Source organism: Athene cunicularia, assembly GCF_003259725.1.
Source record: "Athene cunicularia isolate RWA chromosome 6 unlocalized genomic scaffold, athCun1 chr6_part1, whole genome shotgun sequence".
NCBI lineage: Eukaryota > Metazoa > Chordata > Aves > Strigiformes > Strigidae > Athene > Athene cunicularia.
The window spans coordinates 10,547,216-10,564,661 of NW_020799105.1; the positions used below are offsets into that span (position 1 = coordinate 10,547,216).

The following is a 17,446-nucleotide window of genomic DNA, read 5'->3' on the forward strand; positions in this document are numbered from 1 at the left end:
AAAGATGCATATTTAGGGGGCAAAAAAGCTGCAATTAATGCAGATTTAAAGTTATAAAGTGTGAAGATGGTCAGAAGAGGCACAAAGAAAAAATTACGGCCAGGGATTTAAGAAAAGCAAAGGAAAATTTAAGGATATTGAGCACAGAAGGAAGCCTAGCAGCACTGTTGGTCCATTCCAAGTCAGTATATTAGGACTATCAATAATAACAAAACTGAAAATGTATCAGTGCTTGATGTTTCTTTTTTCCCTGAAAGGAAAACATCTTCACATCATGTGATAGCCAAGTATATTCAAACAATAACTTAAGTGATAAACTTGTGGGGGGAAGCCATCTTGAACTGGATATTTTCTGATGAAACTTCAAGCTTTGTGAGTAGCAGCAACAAATCTTCCCCAGTTAAAATAGAGCTTTGATGGGCTGGTAGCAAATTAATACCAGAAGTTGCCTGATAGGAGGGCAGATGTAACTGATAGCAGTTGTTTCTTCTGATTTGAAAATGACTTTGATGTATGAATCCTAAAGAAATGACTGTAAATAGGGTACAGGCTTAGAAGCCCAGTAAACATCATATAAATGTGAAAATGATCTGTATAAAGGTCATTGTGTCAGTGGTATCCTGCCACTTGTTGGTTGTTATTTGAGAGTATTGAGTATCTTGGGTCTGACTGCTGGGATGTAAACCAGAAGAATATCTTCTAACAACGGGGAGAGGGGCTGCAATGAGGGGATGGGAGGTGGCGCGAGTGCCTTGCAGAGCAGCTGGGGATGCTGCGCAGCGCACCCAGCACTGCTGGGCACCGTGGGAAGGTCTTCTACAGGGGAATCCACTTTCTGCACAGGGTGAATGGGGGATTTGTTGGTGGGGCAGCCTGGGTCGCAGAGGCTCCTGCCCAGAACCCCCTGGACATCACCCCTCCGGCACTAACCCCGCGCTGCTGGGCCAATGTAAGCAGGGCCATGGGACTGCCCCGAGCACAAAGCCCCTCTGTGCTGCTGCCGGCTGCGCGGGCGGCTGCGGAAGGAGAGAAGGGGCCTGTGTGCTGCCTGCTCCTTTGTGTCTGTCTCTTGGCTGCTGCTGCTCAGATTTTGCAGTCTCTAGCACCCACCAGCTCTCTAGGATTGCCACGTGCTTTTCTTTTTTTCCAGGAAAACAGGGCTCCTCTAACGTGTTTTGTGCAATTTCCCAGGGTTGTATCCCAGTCACAACTCTAAAGGCAGCAAAAGGATGAGGTGCTCCCACTCCAAGCAGTGTTGTACATATGGATGGCATATAGCGGGGTGTTTGCAGTGGCTGAATTATGGTTGAATGCAACCCGGAGCTTTGTCGGGAGAAGGAGGGAACAGATTTATTCAAATGCATCTGTGTTTTATGGGGAGAGCATATGCATTGCATTGATCTTTGCTAACAGCATGGCTTGTGAGTGCATCACCCTCTTTTTGCTAACTCCCTGCCTTCTGAACCAAGGAAAGAGAGCTGGGAGAAAGCCCAGGAGCCACCCCTGCCCTGAGGCAGGATCAACTACAACTGCGCTGGCAGATAGAGACTTCATTTGTCTGAAGACAGCTATTGTGTCTCTCTTGCTCTGCTCTTTCTAAACTAAACAATCCAATTCCTTCAATATTTCTTCATAGGTCAAGGTTTCAGACTTCTGATCTTTCTATTGATTCTCTTCTGGAGTTTCTTCAAGTGGTCTACATCTTCCCTGAAAGGCAGTGTCCAAAATTGGGCATAAAACTTCATAGGAGGCTCTACCAGTGTTAGATGGAGGGAAGGATTACTGCAAACTGCTATAGCTGCAAGAATGTTTTCTCTGGAAGTGCTATTTAACCAGTTGCTCACCACACTCTTTGGATGATGGCTATTTTCTAAATGTCATATTTGCTCATGTTCTTGCTCAAGTGAATTGGATGTTTTCCCCAGGCCCTCCCCTATTTATCAAATTTATTTTGAATTCCAGTCCTATGTGTCATTGTGCTTTTGCTCCCAGCTTGGTATTATCACAGATACAGGCACACTCTTTACTCCATCTTCCAGCTCATTAACACACGTGTGTGTACATGGCACAGACTAGTTCAAGCACTCCACCTGGCTGCGGAGTTTAGATCCACAGGAGTCTCCTGGGGTTTGAGTCATGTAGGTCTGTGTGATTTCAGTATCAAATGTCTCTGAGAGACGGCATCCAAAAAAATAATTACATTGTTTGGATTACCCGTTCTGCTGACATTTCAGTGTTTGTACTTCAGTGCTTATAAGTATTTACTCTGGAAAAACTTAATCCAGTAAATGCGTATTTACAATTGCACCAAAAGGAGGGCCAGAGATCACACCAGTATTTAGTCCACAGTTTTTGCCATATGAATAATTAAAACTTGGAGCAGAGCCTCCCACACTGTTCATGTAACAGCTGTAAAAAGTGATGCAAAATCCTGATCTGAAGCTTGAATTCAAATTTCAACATCTTCAGTGTCTTGCCCCGATATTTTGAAATAAATTCTCTTAAACCTAAGCAATTCACTTACTGTATTTGCATTTGTGTGTATATTCTGAGACTCTCACCATCCTAAGAAAAGACTATTCCAGTATATTGGCCTGAAACAGGTGGTTTACATTACTTTGCAGCAAAGTCTTCCTAGGTAACTTGGACAAGAGCATGTTTGAATGAAAAAGGCAGATGAAGAATGAGTAAGAAGTCAGATGGGTACAAAGAAAATTGCAGAAAAGTGTTGATAAATGAAGCCATGTGTCTCTTCTGAGCACTTATGGACTCAGATGTTTGGTTGTGAGTCTGAAAGACAGCAGTGCCTTTTAGGTAGTGTGCCTCAAAATCTGATGTGAGTTCAGGAATCTCACTGAGTGTGCAATTCAACCTGATAAATCTTATGACTACCAAAATCTCATTTTCCCTCAGCAGGAGAATAATGTGTGTCCCCTTTATGCACCTTGAAGAACAGCAGCACTGACTGCTCCCAGCCCCTTTCCCTGTCATCACTGCTGGCAGAACTTCACAGACAGAGCCCCTGTGTACTGGGCTCTCTGATGACCTGCAAGCACCTGCCCTGACAGATGCTCCTTCTGCCCAAGCTGCCCACACCGTGCCACAGAGCCAGTCACAGGTGCTGGATGCATTCAGGCTTCTGAGGGATTCAGGCACCCTTCAGCCATGGGCTCCTGTGCTCTTTCAGCTGGCAGGCAGTCAGGCAAGTTGTTGCTCCTTGCTTTAAAAATACGGTGGCATCTGACTCATTTCAATCCATGCTGTTGCAAATTTCTCAGTCTTCAAGTAAGCCTGTGTCCCTTTGTGATGGGCCATCATTCAGTGACTTCTCAGCACTTCACTGTGTCTCACTGATATGTTCAGGTTCAGGAGCTCCGCAGACTCTATTCCCATTTTCTGGGCTATGTGATTGCATGAGCATCCAGCAGCTTTCCCCCAAAGATTAGACGTGTGCTTAGGGAACCAGTTATTGGAGAGACTCCCAACAGACTGCAGCAGCAACGTGGGTGATCAGCAGCAGAGGCAGCTGCCAGCTGATGGGCAGGATTCATAAGACACCATCTTATTCTCTGTCATCACTCCAGGCCCCATGGGTAGCAGGCAGTGTGTCTTGGAACTCCCTTTGCTCACAGCATGTAGCAGGGCTAATTTAATTAAATGTGATCGTATGTAGGTTTGTTGGGATTGCATAAGAGAAGTGCTGGGTTAATTTAACACTGTCCATGATGGTAGATCATTGTGTGTCCAAGGTAGTACAGGTCCCCACCTCATTTCATTTAGGCTGAGACTGTATTATCTCCTCGTGTAACAGGTACGTTACTGTGCAAGGCTGGTCTCATTGCAGCTCTGGTCAGAATGCTTAAAAAAATTAAAGCAGATTATTATGTATGTAGAGAAGGGTTTCTGGACCGTTCAGGTAGATGGAGAAGGCTGGAAAAACAAAAATCCAGAAAGGATCATTGCTGGTAAGTTTCTTAAAAGAATAAATTCCAGGAGGATTTGAGAGTTGCAGAAGTTTGAGACAGAGGTGGAACAAAGACAGAAAGAATTGACTGGCAATAAATAAATTAGGGCTGAAATTAAGAATGTTTTGAACATACAGAGGTGTGCTGAGAGCATGAAGGTGACAGTGGGAATTCTGTCAGTGTCACATTTGTGCAGGCGAAGAGTGATGGCCTTGCAGTACAGCCTCTTGTGATCCCTTCCGTAACAGACTGAGCGTGAGCATCCAAAGGAAAGAGCAAACATCAACTTTAGCTGTTGTGCTAAGCCAGAGCTTACAATGGTATTTGTATTTATTAGAGATGATGGGTCACAGTGAGGTTATCTGAACTGAGCATGGTTTTGGACTATGCCCAGCTTCTCTCCTTTTCTTCTTGACAATCCTAATTTCAGTCCTTAAGCCATCCATAGCCTCTCCTTATTGCATCTCTAAAAGCAGCTGGTTGCCTGATTCCTTTTAACATTTGTTGCTAAGCCTTGTTTGGTGAGAAGGGAGTTGGGACGTGGGCAGCCTTGGCTGTGAGTGACATCTCCTGGAGTGCAGAGCTGCCAGTGACTTAGTGTGATGTCAGCTGGAGGAGCAGTTTCCTATTTGTCTTGAGGCTCTGGAGGACACTGGGGACAATCCTGCTTCCTTGCCTTCACAAGAGCTGCCTCCCACGCTGGTGTGGTCCTTCCGGGGTTATTCACCGAAAGCAACAGGGTTTCTGCAAAAAACCTGCTGTTAGCTGGTGTGGCTGCCAGCATCATTCTCAGTATGATAGCTAACTCAGAGACAGGATATTAGATCTGTTTATGTTCTGAGACCTGCACCCATCACTGGATGAAACCAGTGATAGCCCCTAGAAAAAAACAAAGAGACTAAAATTAGAAACAGAGATGTCTGAGCAGCAGGGCTGTGCTCCAACATTTGGAGCAATGCCTCTGCAGGTAGGCATGGCTCTATTACCAGGCAGCTGAGTTTTGGGGTGGAGAAAAAGAAAAGCAGCATCATTTCTACATCTACTTATGGCCTTACGTGATGGTTTTTTCAACACTTATAGTGGGCAATATGGGAGAAAGAGGAGAGATCTGTCTCTATTTGTGTTCTGGCTGGGCACAGAGACAGAAAATCATACCTCCTTAGTCTTAAACCGAGGAAAACTGCTAGTGGAAGAAAACTCCTGGGACCTGGCAGTCAGAGGTGCTACAGGGTCAAGTACTGCCCCAGCTGGTGGGGAAGTGTTTGCATGGCATTTAGTGACAGAGTGTGGGGTGCAAAGGAGCTGGAGAAGTCTAGGGAATAGGTTAATTCTTTAGCCACTGCAGAACTGCAGTTATGCCTGGAGCTGATGGAGGTAACCAAGTGTGCAGAAAAGGGAACTTACTCAGATAACTCATCTCTCTGAGCAAATGGCAGGTGAGTTTTATTTTAATTACATTGAATTCTTTATCTGGATTTGCAATGTTGTGGTTTGGTTTGGGGTTTTTTTAAATCTTCGGGTATTCTAGTCTGTACACTTTGACTGCTGTTTGGAAGGTTATTGCTTTGCTAGGCCACCTTCTGGATTATGCTTACAATTTTGTACCTTTTCTTGTATGAAACATTTCAACAAAACACTTGGTAGCATTGGAGTTCACACAGATGGATGCTCCGGTATGGGATACAGCAGGAAAGTCACATATCTACAACGCCCAGAGTCCTGAAAAGTGCTCATGATACTGAGCTAAAAGTCATGTTCAGGGTTAAGGAAATAATGTGCCTTTGAAAAAAATGACTAATCTTCAGGTTGCAGGTGGGATGCAGAGAGTTTTCATTATGCCTCTGCCTACAGACAAGAGATTTCTACAGCTGTTTATTGAGATGGTCCGTTACAGTGAGAAAATGGTTCCTGCTTTGCTGTTAATGCTGCTACTTTCAGAGTGTGGCTGCTGAAAAGATACAGCAGACAGACAATACCCATCGCAACAGGAAGTTTGAAAATCTCAGAAATGTTGCAGAGTCACCCATCCTTCGCTCCTATGACAGTAAACACCCAACAAAGGTGTTAGTGACTGCTTCTAGGCAAGATCTCAGAGTAAGGGTGTCAGGAATTACGTGGATGTGCTGTGCAACTGTCAGCAGCAATTTCAGTTTTCAAGCATGCTAGCTTCATATCTATACTGTGCAGCTAATTTTACATTATAGCATCTGGTTTTATTCATTTTTCTAGTGTTAAAATATTTTTTGTTCAACAGACATGCTTAGTGCTATCATAACCTGAGCCAACTACTCTCTCTCCAATAAGAAGAAAAGTCTCCTAGCTGTCACGATTTGCTGTTTCTAATCACTTCAAGCCATGAATTCCAGGGCCTTTTTGAATAAAGCTGTATAAAATGCATTCTTACCTCCTACTGTCTGGTATGTGCACTAGACTATTTTTTTAAGCTGCATTCTTGGAGATATTGGCAAGCATGCTGTGCCTTTAACAGGCACTCACAAAATGTGAGCAATAACAAGCTTCCACATTTTGCAGTTAGCCTCAGCAGATTTACACATGAGTGTGATGAGAGGGAGCACAGGCATCCATGTCAGCATTAGGTTTCCAATGGACTTGACTGCAGGGAGATCTTTAAAACAAGTTCTCTTGGCACTTTGAGGTTTAATTTTCTCTAGGTAGAAAGATGACATTTGACTACAGTTAAGAGATTTCCAGAGGTGCATTGCTGCTTTTCACTTGGGCTAACTTCTGAAAATAAATCTAGGATTTGGATTCTAGGATTTGGAGTAATTTGTATAGTTCTGGTGCCTGGGACCACCTTTCATGTAAAACAAGAGTGGTTAGAAGATGACCCTGTTCAGAATTTGAATGCTTTTCATACTTGCATTTGTGACATGGGGTGCTAGGATGGATTTGAAGCAGTGACTCAGCATCACCTGAAGAATGAACTCTGGAACTCCAGTTCTGGCACACAGATACAGAGCAGGTTCTGTCACCATCTTGGAGAGTGAAGATAGTTGATGTGGTTGTCGGCACAGAGGTATTGTCACCCTGGATGACCTGTATTGTGCTTCTAAACATCTCCTAGAGTATTTGTATATAAGGAGAAGAGAAAATAGTACCCATCTGAGCAGTCAGACAATCAGTGCTTTTGAGTATGAAGCATCAGTGTGGGTAGAAATGGATGTCAGTGTTGTAGTGGGAGCAGGTATGTCCCCTAGAGTGCTGAAGGTATTGCAATATAAACATTGCATTTCAACTAGATTATAATCTGGAAAATACTTCTGCTAATGCCCTTTCTAGAGCTTTGTGTTGTAAAATGGTATTTTATTAAACAATACCAAAACTGTCTGAGCTTAAGTTGTAAAGTGAGATTTCCACCATGGGATATATGTAGGAGAATCCAAAGCAGGAGAATATAAAAGCCAGCATCATCCTAGCCACTAACAAATACAGGTATATTTATATTGGTTCTGAAAGCTCAAATACCATATTGATTGTGAATTATTTCCATCAGCCATAAATGGGGGGGTTTTAACAGAATTCTACTGCTAACTGTGTTTTTTTTAGCCACAAAAACCTTAATTTGTTAGATGGGTCATACCAAATATATCAGTAAGAGTTCAGGAATCAGGCTGGTACAAGTTTTGCAAAGTGTGTGATTTTTTAACCATGTTATGCCAATTCTGCAAATACAGGCTATTCATAATTTATACTGGTCTTGTAAGAAGTGACATAAAAAATCTCCACTGGTTTCTTAAGTATCCTGTGGAGTGCAGATCCTATTTTCTGTATAGGGTTGCCAAGGTGTAGGACAGCGTTGCTTGAACTGACTGCCACATACTGAAATGTTAGTGTTAGACTTCCTAAAAGCATTACAAGTGATGAGGATGTTGTAAATTGTTATAAACATTGCAAAAAAAATGAAGCACAAAGTATACTAGGACAAAATGTCACAGCTTTGGGTTCCACAAGGTTCTGCTGTTCATATGTTAGCAGTCTGTTCTTTCAGTTTCTCAGGGATTATTAAGCCAAATGCAGAGTGTCGGTTTGAGCTCAGAGGGTACCTGAGCACCACACAGCAGCTTACTCCCTTCCTTCCCCGCAGCACTGAGAAGGAGAAAATAAAGCAAAAGGCTCAGTGGTTTGAGCTTAGAGGGCAGCTGAACACCAGACATTCGCTCACTTCCCCATTCCCCCTCAGTGCTGGGAAGGAGAAAGTAAAGCAAAAGGCTCCGGAATCAAGATAAGGACATCCATTACAGTGACAGGCAAAAGACAGACTCCTTAGGGGAAGAAAACAAGAACACTAATACAGACACTAACAACACTTAACAGACAGGACCATGAGAAGCACTATACATCTTGAAAACACCTTCCCCCATCCCTTCCTTCTTCCTGGGCTCAGCTTTGCTCCTGATATCTCTACCGTCTTTTCGCCAGCAGTGCAGGGCAAGGAATGGGGGTGTGGGTCAGTCCTGCCACTTCTTCCACCTCAGGGAGCGGGGGAGGTGAGTAACCTTTGGCATTCTTCCCCTGATCCAGTGGTCCCCCTCTCACAGGAGACAGTCCTCTGCAAACTGTCTCCGACATGAGTCACTCTCACAGGCGCGTGGGTCACCACCGCCTGGTGCAGCCCTCACAGCTCCAATCTACAACAGCGGGGCCTTCTTCCCATGGGGTCCCAGTCTTCTCAGGCACAGTCACCTGGGTCAGCATGGGGCCACCACAGGCCGCAAATCAGCATCTGCTCCACCAGTGACCTCCATGGGTGTCAGGTGGGGTGGCCCTGCCGTCTCACCACAGAATACAGGGGAGTCTCCGCTCCAGCACACCTCCCCCATATCCCCCTCTCTTCCACTGACCTTGGTGTTCACACAGATGTTCTCACAACTATCCTCACAACTCCAACTCATCCTTCCCAGCTTCCCTTCTTAAATACGTTATGCAGAGGTGTGTCCGGCCGTGGTGCAGATGTAGGTCCAACTTGGAGCCGGGGGAGCTTCAAGAAGCTTCTCCCCACTTCCGTACTACCAAAAACCCGCACCACTCACTCAAACCAGGACACAGAGCTATAGAAGAAGTTGGTATTTGCCCCATACAGACGCTTTTGCTATACAGTTGCTCAGTCACCTGCAGGTATCTCAAGGACAGGCTAACCATAAGCTGCATCTTAAAGTTCTCCTTCATCACCACCCAGCACCGGGCAGCCCATGGACATGTAGCACCGCCCATGAGAGCAGATCTGCAGGACACCAGGGCTGAGTTCTGCCTCTAGGAAATCCAGCATGAGGACATGGAGCAGGGATGGGCAAAGGCAGATGCTTCATAGTAGAAAGCAACTGTAGGAACATGCCTGAAGACCTTGGGGGTGTGAGGTAAGATGGGCTACTGGGATACTAACATCCTTTTTCTCCTCTAGTCACAGGTACCAAACCAAAGATGTCCTGGACAAGAAAGATTCTACTCATCCTGGGATTCCTCTCTACTTTGGCTGCAATTGCTTTAATTGCTGTAGCAGTGACCCAAAACAAGCCACTTCCGAAGAACGTTAAGGTATTATGAGCCGAGAGTCTTACAGGAAAACAAGCCAAGCTGGAGGGTTAGTTATGCATACTGCTCCAGGACATGTTGCTGCCTTTGCTGGGTCTGGCTAACGCCTCTGACGCCAGGCATCTCAACATCTTGTTTTACATCTTCATGCTAAAAACATCTGTGGCTTCACAGGGGATCATCTCTTAAGTAATCAGTCCCAGTTTTGCTGCTTCTCTGCTCATATCCTTTGGAAACTTTGCACTGAAGCACTACTGAGAAGAGTAATGACAGCATGTTCCCACAGCTGTCAGATAGGCTGTCCATTTCTGGTCTCCTTGCGTGTGGAGACCAGCACACGCGTTGTCTGGTTTGGTGCCTCGGGTGCAATGATGGCTCTGTTTTGCCCACAGTACGGGATTGTGCTGGATGCGGGGTCGTCCCACACTAACCTGTATGTGTACGAGTGGCCAGCAGAGAAGGAGAACAACACTGGGGTGGTGCAGCAGGTGGAGGTGTGTAAAGTTGAAGGTAAGAGGAGAAAAGGGAGCTGTGGAAGGGGCGTGGGATACAGAAGAGATAATGCAACCCAAGGGTGGGGGAGGAGAAACCTAGAGGAAGAGGCCAATAGTGAAAATGGTGTTATGTCTCTGAACTAATATATATCCCACTGCTTCCTACAGGAAGTTTGATGTACCTGACCTTCCTGGGAGGAAAGCTGGATCTGATTTTTCCTTTGCTTTTAGAATGTTTGGAAGTGCTTTTTGGAAAGAACTACACTAAAGAATGTACTCAAATAAATAAAATGTCTGTATGCACACTTGCTGAAATGCCGATGAATGTCAGGCAGCAAGAGAGGAGGGCATGGTTTGCTCTTTTTCAAGGCTTCTGTGCAAGCTAGGCACTGAGCTTGCAGGCAAAGGTTGCTCAACTTATGCATGTCATGGTTTATTTTTTATTCTGTTTAATTGCTGTGTAGATATTGTATGGTTTAGGAAGGCATAAATGAAGTCCAAGGATGCACGTGACAAGGAGCAGAGTAGACCACCATGGATCACTGCTCTGGGGAAAGGAGAGGTGTTGTCAGAGCCTGCCGAAGGTCTTTTCGGGCCTGTCTGCAGCACAGGGGAGAGTCATGCTGTTATCAAGCTGCTGTGATAGCTGCTCGGGGCTGCAGCATGCCATGCCATGAGCAGCACGCTGAGCATATGGCAACCTAGAGCAAACACAGAGTGGGTTTCACTGCTGCCCATGAGGCTCTGGTCCTGGGGCAGTCCATTCACCAGGGGACACATGGCAGGGAGGGACAATTAATTTTTCTCTGGGTTAGGATGAAAAGGAGTAGCTGCAAAACACTCAGTGCTGCAGTGTGAGCATACAGTACACAAACAGATGACAGCATTTTCCCCCGGAGGACGCAGCGTAGTGAAGGGTCAGGGATTTTCAGGCACAGATCCAGATTACACCCAGGCAGAAGCAGAGATGAGTCTGCAGATGTCCAGAACATGCTAAGAAAATGATCTGTCCCACTTGCAGCCTCATAGCTAGTTCATAGTGTGCTTCATGGAGAGCAGGTGGCAGATGCTGGCTGCTGTGGCTGTCCCCTCGTGTACTGGGCTTAGTTGGTGCTGCAGGATTTCTAAAACTCCTTAGAAATGGAGTGGTTGAATCTGATGTTACTGCCTGTGATAGTGATACCATCAAACATGACTGCTCATGATAGCACTCTGGGGTTATGCTCAGGAGTTTGAGCAGTGAAATGTCCTTATTTCTTGCAGGCCCTGGGATCTCAGGTTACTCCCATGCCACGGAGAAGGCAGGTCCCTCTCTGGCACAGTGCCTACGACAAGCAGAAGAGGTGATTCCCTCAAAGCAGCACCAAGAGACACCCATCTACCTCGGAGCAACTGCCGGCATGCGGCTTCTCAGGTACTGCATGGCTTGTCCCCTTCTCCTGCAGCACTGCATCTGGGACCACCATGGATGCTTAGTGGGAGCCTCTTGGGCAACGTCCTTGGAAATGCTGCCAGCTCATGTTTTGCCCAGATACCTCCTTCTGCCTCTGGCCATGTCTCCCTGGGCTCTTCCCTTGCTTGCCCAGCAGGTCCACTTCCAATCACTCAAACCTTCCATCATCTCCAGTATCCACATGCAGCGCAGAGACACCAGGAGGGTAGCAGTGCCCAAGCTGATACTCGGGGGATGCTCAGACATCCCCCACATCAAGGGGATGCTCAGATATTCCCCACAGTCTGGTATTAGGCCTGACCCAGGATTTTTGAGCCCAACCACACTGCAAGTCCCCACATACCCTGACTCGTCCTAAGACCATCAAAGCTAAGGTAACTTTGTAATAATATCCTCCTTTAATTCCAACTAGTGATTTTCATGGGGGTGCCCCAGACCTCTTGCATGGGTGGGACAGGGAGCTGATCTTATGTATGTATTGCCTGGGAAATCTCCCTGCGAAGGAGGGTATGATGGATTTCTTCTTTAATGGTGATGGTGAAGAGTAAGAGATATCTCCATGGTGCAATCCCTACCAGGGCATGTGCTCCAGGAGAACAAGAGAGCTCTGATCTCTGCTCCCAGTACCAACTCTCAGCCGTGGAGTCTGTAAGTGTCAGAGCTGGTGGCAGCTGTGCTGCCAAGGTGTGACAGAATGTGACGTGGCCAGTTAGAGCTGGATGTACCCATATGAATGACTCTTCTGCTATAATTAACACTTGGTGGGCAGTTGCAGCCTGCCTACAGAAGTAAGGCACATAGGCTGCAGAGAACCGTCAGGCAAAGTGACTCCATCCTTTCTTCTGTTCATCCAGCTTGGAGAATAAAAGTGCAGCTGACAAAGTCATGTCCTCAGTAGAGAAGACTCTCTGCTCAGCTCCTTTCAACTTCCAGGGTGCCAGGATCATCAGTGGTCAGGAAGAAGGAGCCTATGGATGGATCACCATTAACTACCTGCTGGGCAATTTCAAGCAGGTACTGTATGAACAGCAAGTCTGCATTTGAATCATCGGCTTGCAGGACTTTGTAAATCATGCCTTGCAGGAGGGTGTCATGGGCACTATCTTCCATTGTAAGCCATTTACCAGATATCAGGAAGCTGCACATCTTGCCTCAGCCACTACTGTGAGTACATCCTGATACCAGTAAGTGTCAGGATGTACCACTGTAGGCAGGCTTAAAGCATTGAAATAAAACACTAGTGTCTTTGATAACTTTGCTTGGGTACAGCATCCTCCTCACTTCCTGACCTAAAATATTTCTGTGCCTGCAAAGTTTGACAATGATTCTTTAGTTCCCAGATGGTTTATAAGCTCAGTAGTAAAACAGTAAGTTGACTGGTTTTTGTCATAACAATTGTATTAGTTTTCATATTCTTAGTCCTCTTGCAAACACTCAGACATGATCCATCTTCTGCTTTTCTGAGCCTGCATCTTTCTTGTGTCTTGTTCCAGCTCTCATCTTGTGTCACCCTTCAGGTCTTCCTGCCTTTCCTGTGTTCTGTGTTTCTGCTTCTCTCCTCATAGGTCTTCCTCTTTTGGGTTTTTTTTTTCTCCCAAAGAAATCTCCATGCCTGATGAAGCTGTTTTGCTTTGTGAGTTTTTTTGTTGTTTTGTTTTTTTTTTTAAAGTCTGGCTGGACAAAACTTCTACATTCACTGAAATCCATAAGTGAGACATCAGGAGCACTAGACCTCGGAGGAGCCTCAACACAGATTACCTTTGTACCAAATGAAGTCTATTCTGAGTCCCCAGAGAACCTGCTCTACTTCCGTCTCTATGGCAAGGATTACCTAGTATACACACATAGTTTCCTTTGCTATGGGAAGGACCAGGCTCTGCAGCAGAAACTGGCCAGGGACCTACAGGCAAGTACATTTGTAAAGTACTACCAGTTTGAGGTGCCTTAATTCTTACGCATGGGATAGCAGGAGTACTGTGCTTAACTGAAGTACTTGGGGGAGGCAATGATTCACCATGTCTGAGAATCCCAAACCAACAGCAGCTTCACAAAATATGGCTGAAAGTAATTTGCCCAGGGTCGTACAGGGAGGCTGTGGCAGTACCCACATTTCCCAGATCACAGCCAGTGCCTTAAACCATCCTCATCACTTTGACCATCCTCATGTGTGTATCTTGGTGTGATGTACTGTGACAAGTGCCTTGTGGTCACCCTTCCTTGTGGCTCTTTCCCAGGGTGTTACTCTGGAGTGAAGTGTAACAGCTTGGATTGATTTTACTTTCAGACCATGGAGAACAGCAGCCTCTTTGATCCGTGCTTTCACCAGGGGTATCAGAGGACAATAAATATAAGTGACCTCTTCAAAAACCCTTGTACATCAGCCAAGAAAAAGCAATTCCCTTTCAGCCAGCTGTACATACAGGGAGAAGGGGATTATCAAAAGTGCCGAAAAAGCATCCAGAAGCTCTTTAACAAAACCAATTGTCCTTACTCTAGTTGCTCCTTCAATGGGATATACCTACCTCCATTACAAGGGGATTTTGGGGTAAGTCTTCACATTCTTCAACTCTTTATAACTCAGAATATCAGAAGAGCAGAAACTCGAAGTAATGCTAGAGTGTATTCTCCATGGCTGGAACAGGGAATCATTTACAAGATGGCTTTCTGGACATGTAACTAGAATAGTGCTGCACTTGCTGTAAGGACAGCACATGTAAGAGCTACCCCAATAAATACTGACCTAGCAGTACTGCACTGTTCCCATTCTAACCCATCTCCTGTAGGCATTTCCTTGGGGTGCTTCATTTACTGATTCATGTTTCTACCAGTCTTTCCTGATGGCCAGGCAGGAGAGCCTGCTGCAGGCCATGCATGATACACGACTGCAGACCTTTTCCCCTGAGGTTAATGGTGGTACCAAATCTGAAATTCATCCAGAAGTGTGTGAGCACTATCGAATCCAATCGGGCAGCTCACCTGTCTGCTTCCCAGATGTGATGAGAAGACAGTGCACGCTCTGAACACACATCATGGGTGGCACCACACTAAACACCAGTCCTAGAGCTGCAAGACTGCAGTAGCTGTGAGGTTTTCTGGAGAAACTGTTAATACTCCCTTGCCCTGTTCATAAACTGCCCCCTACCTATCGGCTATTGGCTATGGTCAGAGATTGTTTTTCTGGATTTTGGATTATATGATGGGGCTGTGTAGAGTCCTTTCAGTCCATCACCTCTGCTGTCCGTGGTAATATTGGCTGCATGCTCATCTCGTTCAGTTGCCAAAATGGGATCATGGTTGTGATGACAAGCAGTGTTCACTGTATGCCACTCTGGCACCAGTGCATAGAGGAGAGGGATATACTGAACATCTTCAGGATGTGGCCAGTGAAGTCCCTACCTCCACCTTCTTTTTGGGGTCCTTCATTCTCATCAGGTCTGAGAGAAGCCTCAAAATGACATTGCCATTGAAAATATACCTACTTTTGTTTGTGTGATGTTGCTTCTTTTATTCCTCTATCTAAATAAAACCATTTTCTTTTCTGAGATTTCTGTTGTCCTGCTCATGCTGAGGCCCAGTCAGGTTAAAATATTTTTTTTCCTTCAGGCTTTTTCTGCTTTCTACTTTGTGATGAACTTTTTGAACCTGAGCAGTGAACAAAGCCCCGTTCCCCTGGACAAAGTGGCCAGCACCATTGAGAGCTTCTGTGCCCGGCCTTGGCATGAGGTGAGCTGTGCTTGTGACAGTGGGATGGGGCTGCTGGGTTGCAAGAGCTGCTGCTATTTTTATGTAGGATAAATAGGTGGGGTAGCTTCCAAGGCAAGAGGGGAAAGATCCCCTCAGCACCTGCAGAGTTTGCTCAGGCACAAGCTGGAGCAGCAGGAAGCTGTGTTTAACAGTCTGGTGATTTATTCCTTCCCTAGGTGAAGACAGCATATCACCAAATAAAAGAAAAGTACCTAAGCGAATACTGCTTCTCTGGAGCCTACATCCTCTCTCTCCTGGAAAATGGCTATGAATTCACTGAAAAGAACTGGCAAAGGATCCACTTCCTTGGAAAGGTATGTTTGGGGGGGGGAGCTCTGACCCAGCAGCTAACTGCAACCTCTGCTGCACAGCTCAGCCATTTTTCTCCAGGGGTACCACTGCCCCGGCAATGCCACAAGCAGCCCCTGCACCTCTCAGCACTGATTCTGCTCCTCTCCCATTTCAGATTGGCAGCAGTGATGCGGGCTGGACCCTGGGCTACATGCTGAACCTGACCAACATGATTTCTGCAGAGGACCCCGCTGTGCCCCCTCTTTCCCACGGCAGTTACGTGGGGCTGATGGTGCTGTGCTCCCTTGTGCTGGTGTCTGTGCTCCTGTTTGCCTGGCTTCTCTTCCACAAGCCCAAGTGCCTGCAGAAGGGGATTGTTTAGGAAGAGACCTGGGAGGAGAGGGGCCACATCACACTGTCTGCTCAGGGCTAGGAGACCCCAGCAGAGCAGCTGTACTGCAGAGCCCCTCTCACCTCTCGCTGAAGCCACTGACTCTGTACAACAAGGGCATTTATTTCTTCTGACTCACACTTGCACTGACAGACATTGGGACATCAGGCTCACCACCTCTCTCTGCCAAGGACAGACAAGCGGGTGTCCCCTTCTTGAATGGGTCGTACTTTCATTCAATGAAACTTTGCTGCTTGTTGTTTTTTTGCCTTGTGCACAGCATTATAAAGAGAAAAGTGGCAGCAATCTTTGGGAGCCAGTGCTCCTGCAAGGGTAATCTCAGGGTCACACATCCCACTGAGCTCTTGGGTGCGATCACACACAGGGTGATCCTGTTCCTCCTCTGCTGAAGCTGTTCCCGAGAGCCCTTTCCACACCAGCACACCTCCGCTTGCCTCCCCGCACCCTGAGCCCTCACAGCCCTACAGCCGGGTATGGCCATCTGCACCTGGCCAGCCCCTGAAGGCTGGCCAGGCTCCCAAATGCCACTCTGGGAAAAAAAGGGATGAGGATGAAGAAACTGAGTGTGCTGGTGACCATCAGCCCTTAGCTGGGCTCTGGTGGCTGTCTGCTCCTTTTGCAGGTGGCAAGAAGCCCCTTTCCTGTGTCTTCCTGATGATGTTGCTGGACCAAAGCTGGCTCACTGTTACACTGAGCCATTCCAATGTCCCTAGGGTATATCAAGACATGAGTTCCCAGCCAGGCATTGCTGATTTTTGTAGGAACAGCTCATACTGGCTGAGGATCCTTGACCAGCAGTGAGTGCTTATGCCTACAGGGACTCTGGTGTGATCAGCATCCCCATAGGTATACACCCACTAAAGCAATCCAGTGTGACTGTGCTGATCATACAGCAGCCTCTGATCTAGGGAAGATGTTTGTTAGGTCGTATTCCTTTATAAATAGACAGCTGGCAGCAGTTTTAACCAGCATGAGCATGCACAGATTGAACTACTCTTTCCACCAGCAAAATCGGTGAAAATTTGCCTTTCTTTCCTCATGGCTTAGGCTTATCCCATGACCAGAAGACCCAGGGCTTGTGAGTACACATGCTGCAGCCCATCTTCTAGCACACAACTAGGGTGATGCCACTGATCAGGTCTATGAATCACTTCCATTTTCCATTCCTTGGTCAAAAAAAAAAAAAAATAAAGGTAAGTCAGAAATCCATTTTTATGAAAACACTTGGAAACCACTGGTGCCTGTCTACCTCCCACAAAATCTCTTCTCCTAATGACCTGTAAGTGCTGGAGGCCAAAAGAAAGCAGATGTTGTGGAGAGAAAGGCATGGCAAACACACACCTTCACTTGTTTCTCCAGGCAAAGCTGTAGAAGGCATGGAAGGGATCAGGATGTACAACCCCAATAAAGCCTTTTCCATTAGGTAAGCAGACACAGGGCTCGGGGTTTTCATGCTCTCACAGCCTGTCCCTCTGCATAGTGCAGGCTGGAAAAATGTCCCCCAGTTGTTTCTATTTCATGCTTGGAAATAGGATCT

The 17,446-nt window shown here is 46.2% G+C and overlaps 1 protein-coding gene across 5 annotated transcripts in view; it reads left to right on the forward strand.

Annotated features, from left to right (window-relative positions):
* ENTPD1 (ectonucleoside triphosphate diphosphohydrolase 1) overlaps positions 1–17,097 on the forward strand; it is a 56,254-nt gene extending 39,157 nt beyond the window's left edge. For all 5 annotated transcript variants that reach the window (XM_026851478.1, XM_026851480.1, XM_026851477.1 and 2 more), the window contains 9 exons: positions 9,385–9,518; positions 9,908–10,025; positions 11,273–11,423; positions 12,317–12,476; positions 13,132–13,368; positions 13,747–14,007; positions 15,066–15,185; positions 15,383–15,520; positions 15,673–17,097. In XM_026851478.1, coding sequence (XP_026707279.1) covers positions 9,405–9,518; positions 9,908–10,025; positions 11,273–11,423; positions 12,317–12,476; positions 13,132–13,368; positions 13,747–14,007; positions 15,066–15,185; positions 15,383–15,520; positions 15,673–15,879 — 1,506 coding nt within the window. In that variant the 5' untranslated portion in view covers positions 9,385–9,404 and the 3' untranslated portion in view covers positions 15,880–17,097. The remainder of the gene's footprint in view (positions 1–9,384; positions 9,519–9,907; positions 10,026–11,272; positions 11,424–12,316; positions 12,477–13,131; positions 13,369–13,746; positions 14,008–15,065; positions 15,186–15,382; positions 15,521–15,672) is intronic.
* The last annotated feature ends 349 nt before the right edge of the window (positions 17,098–17,446 follow it).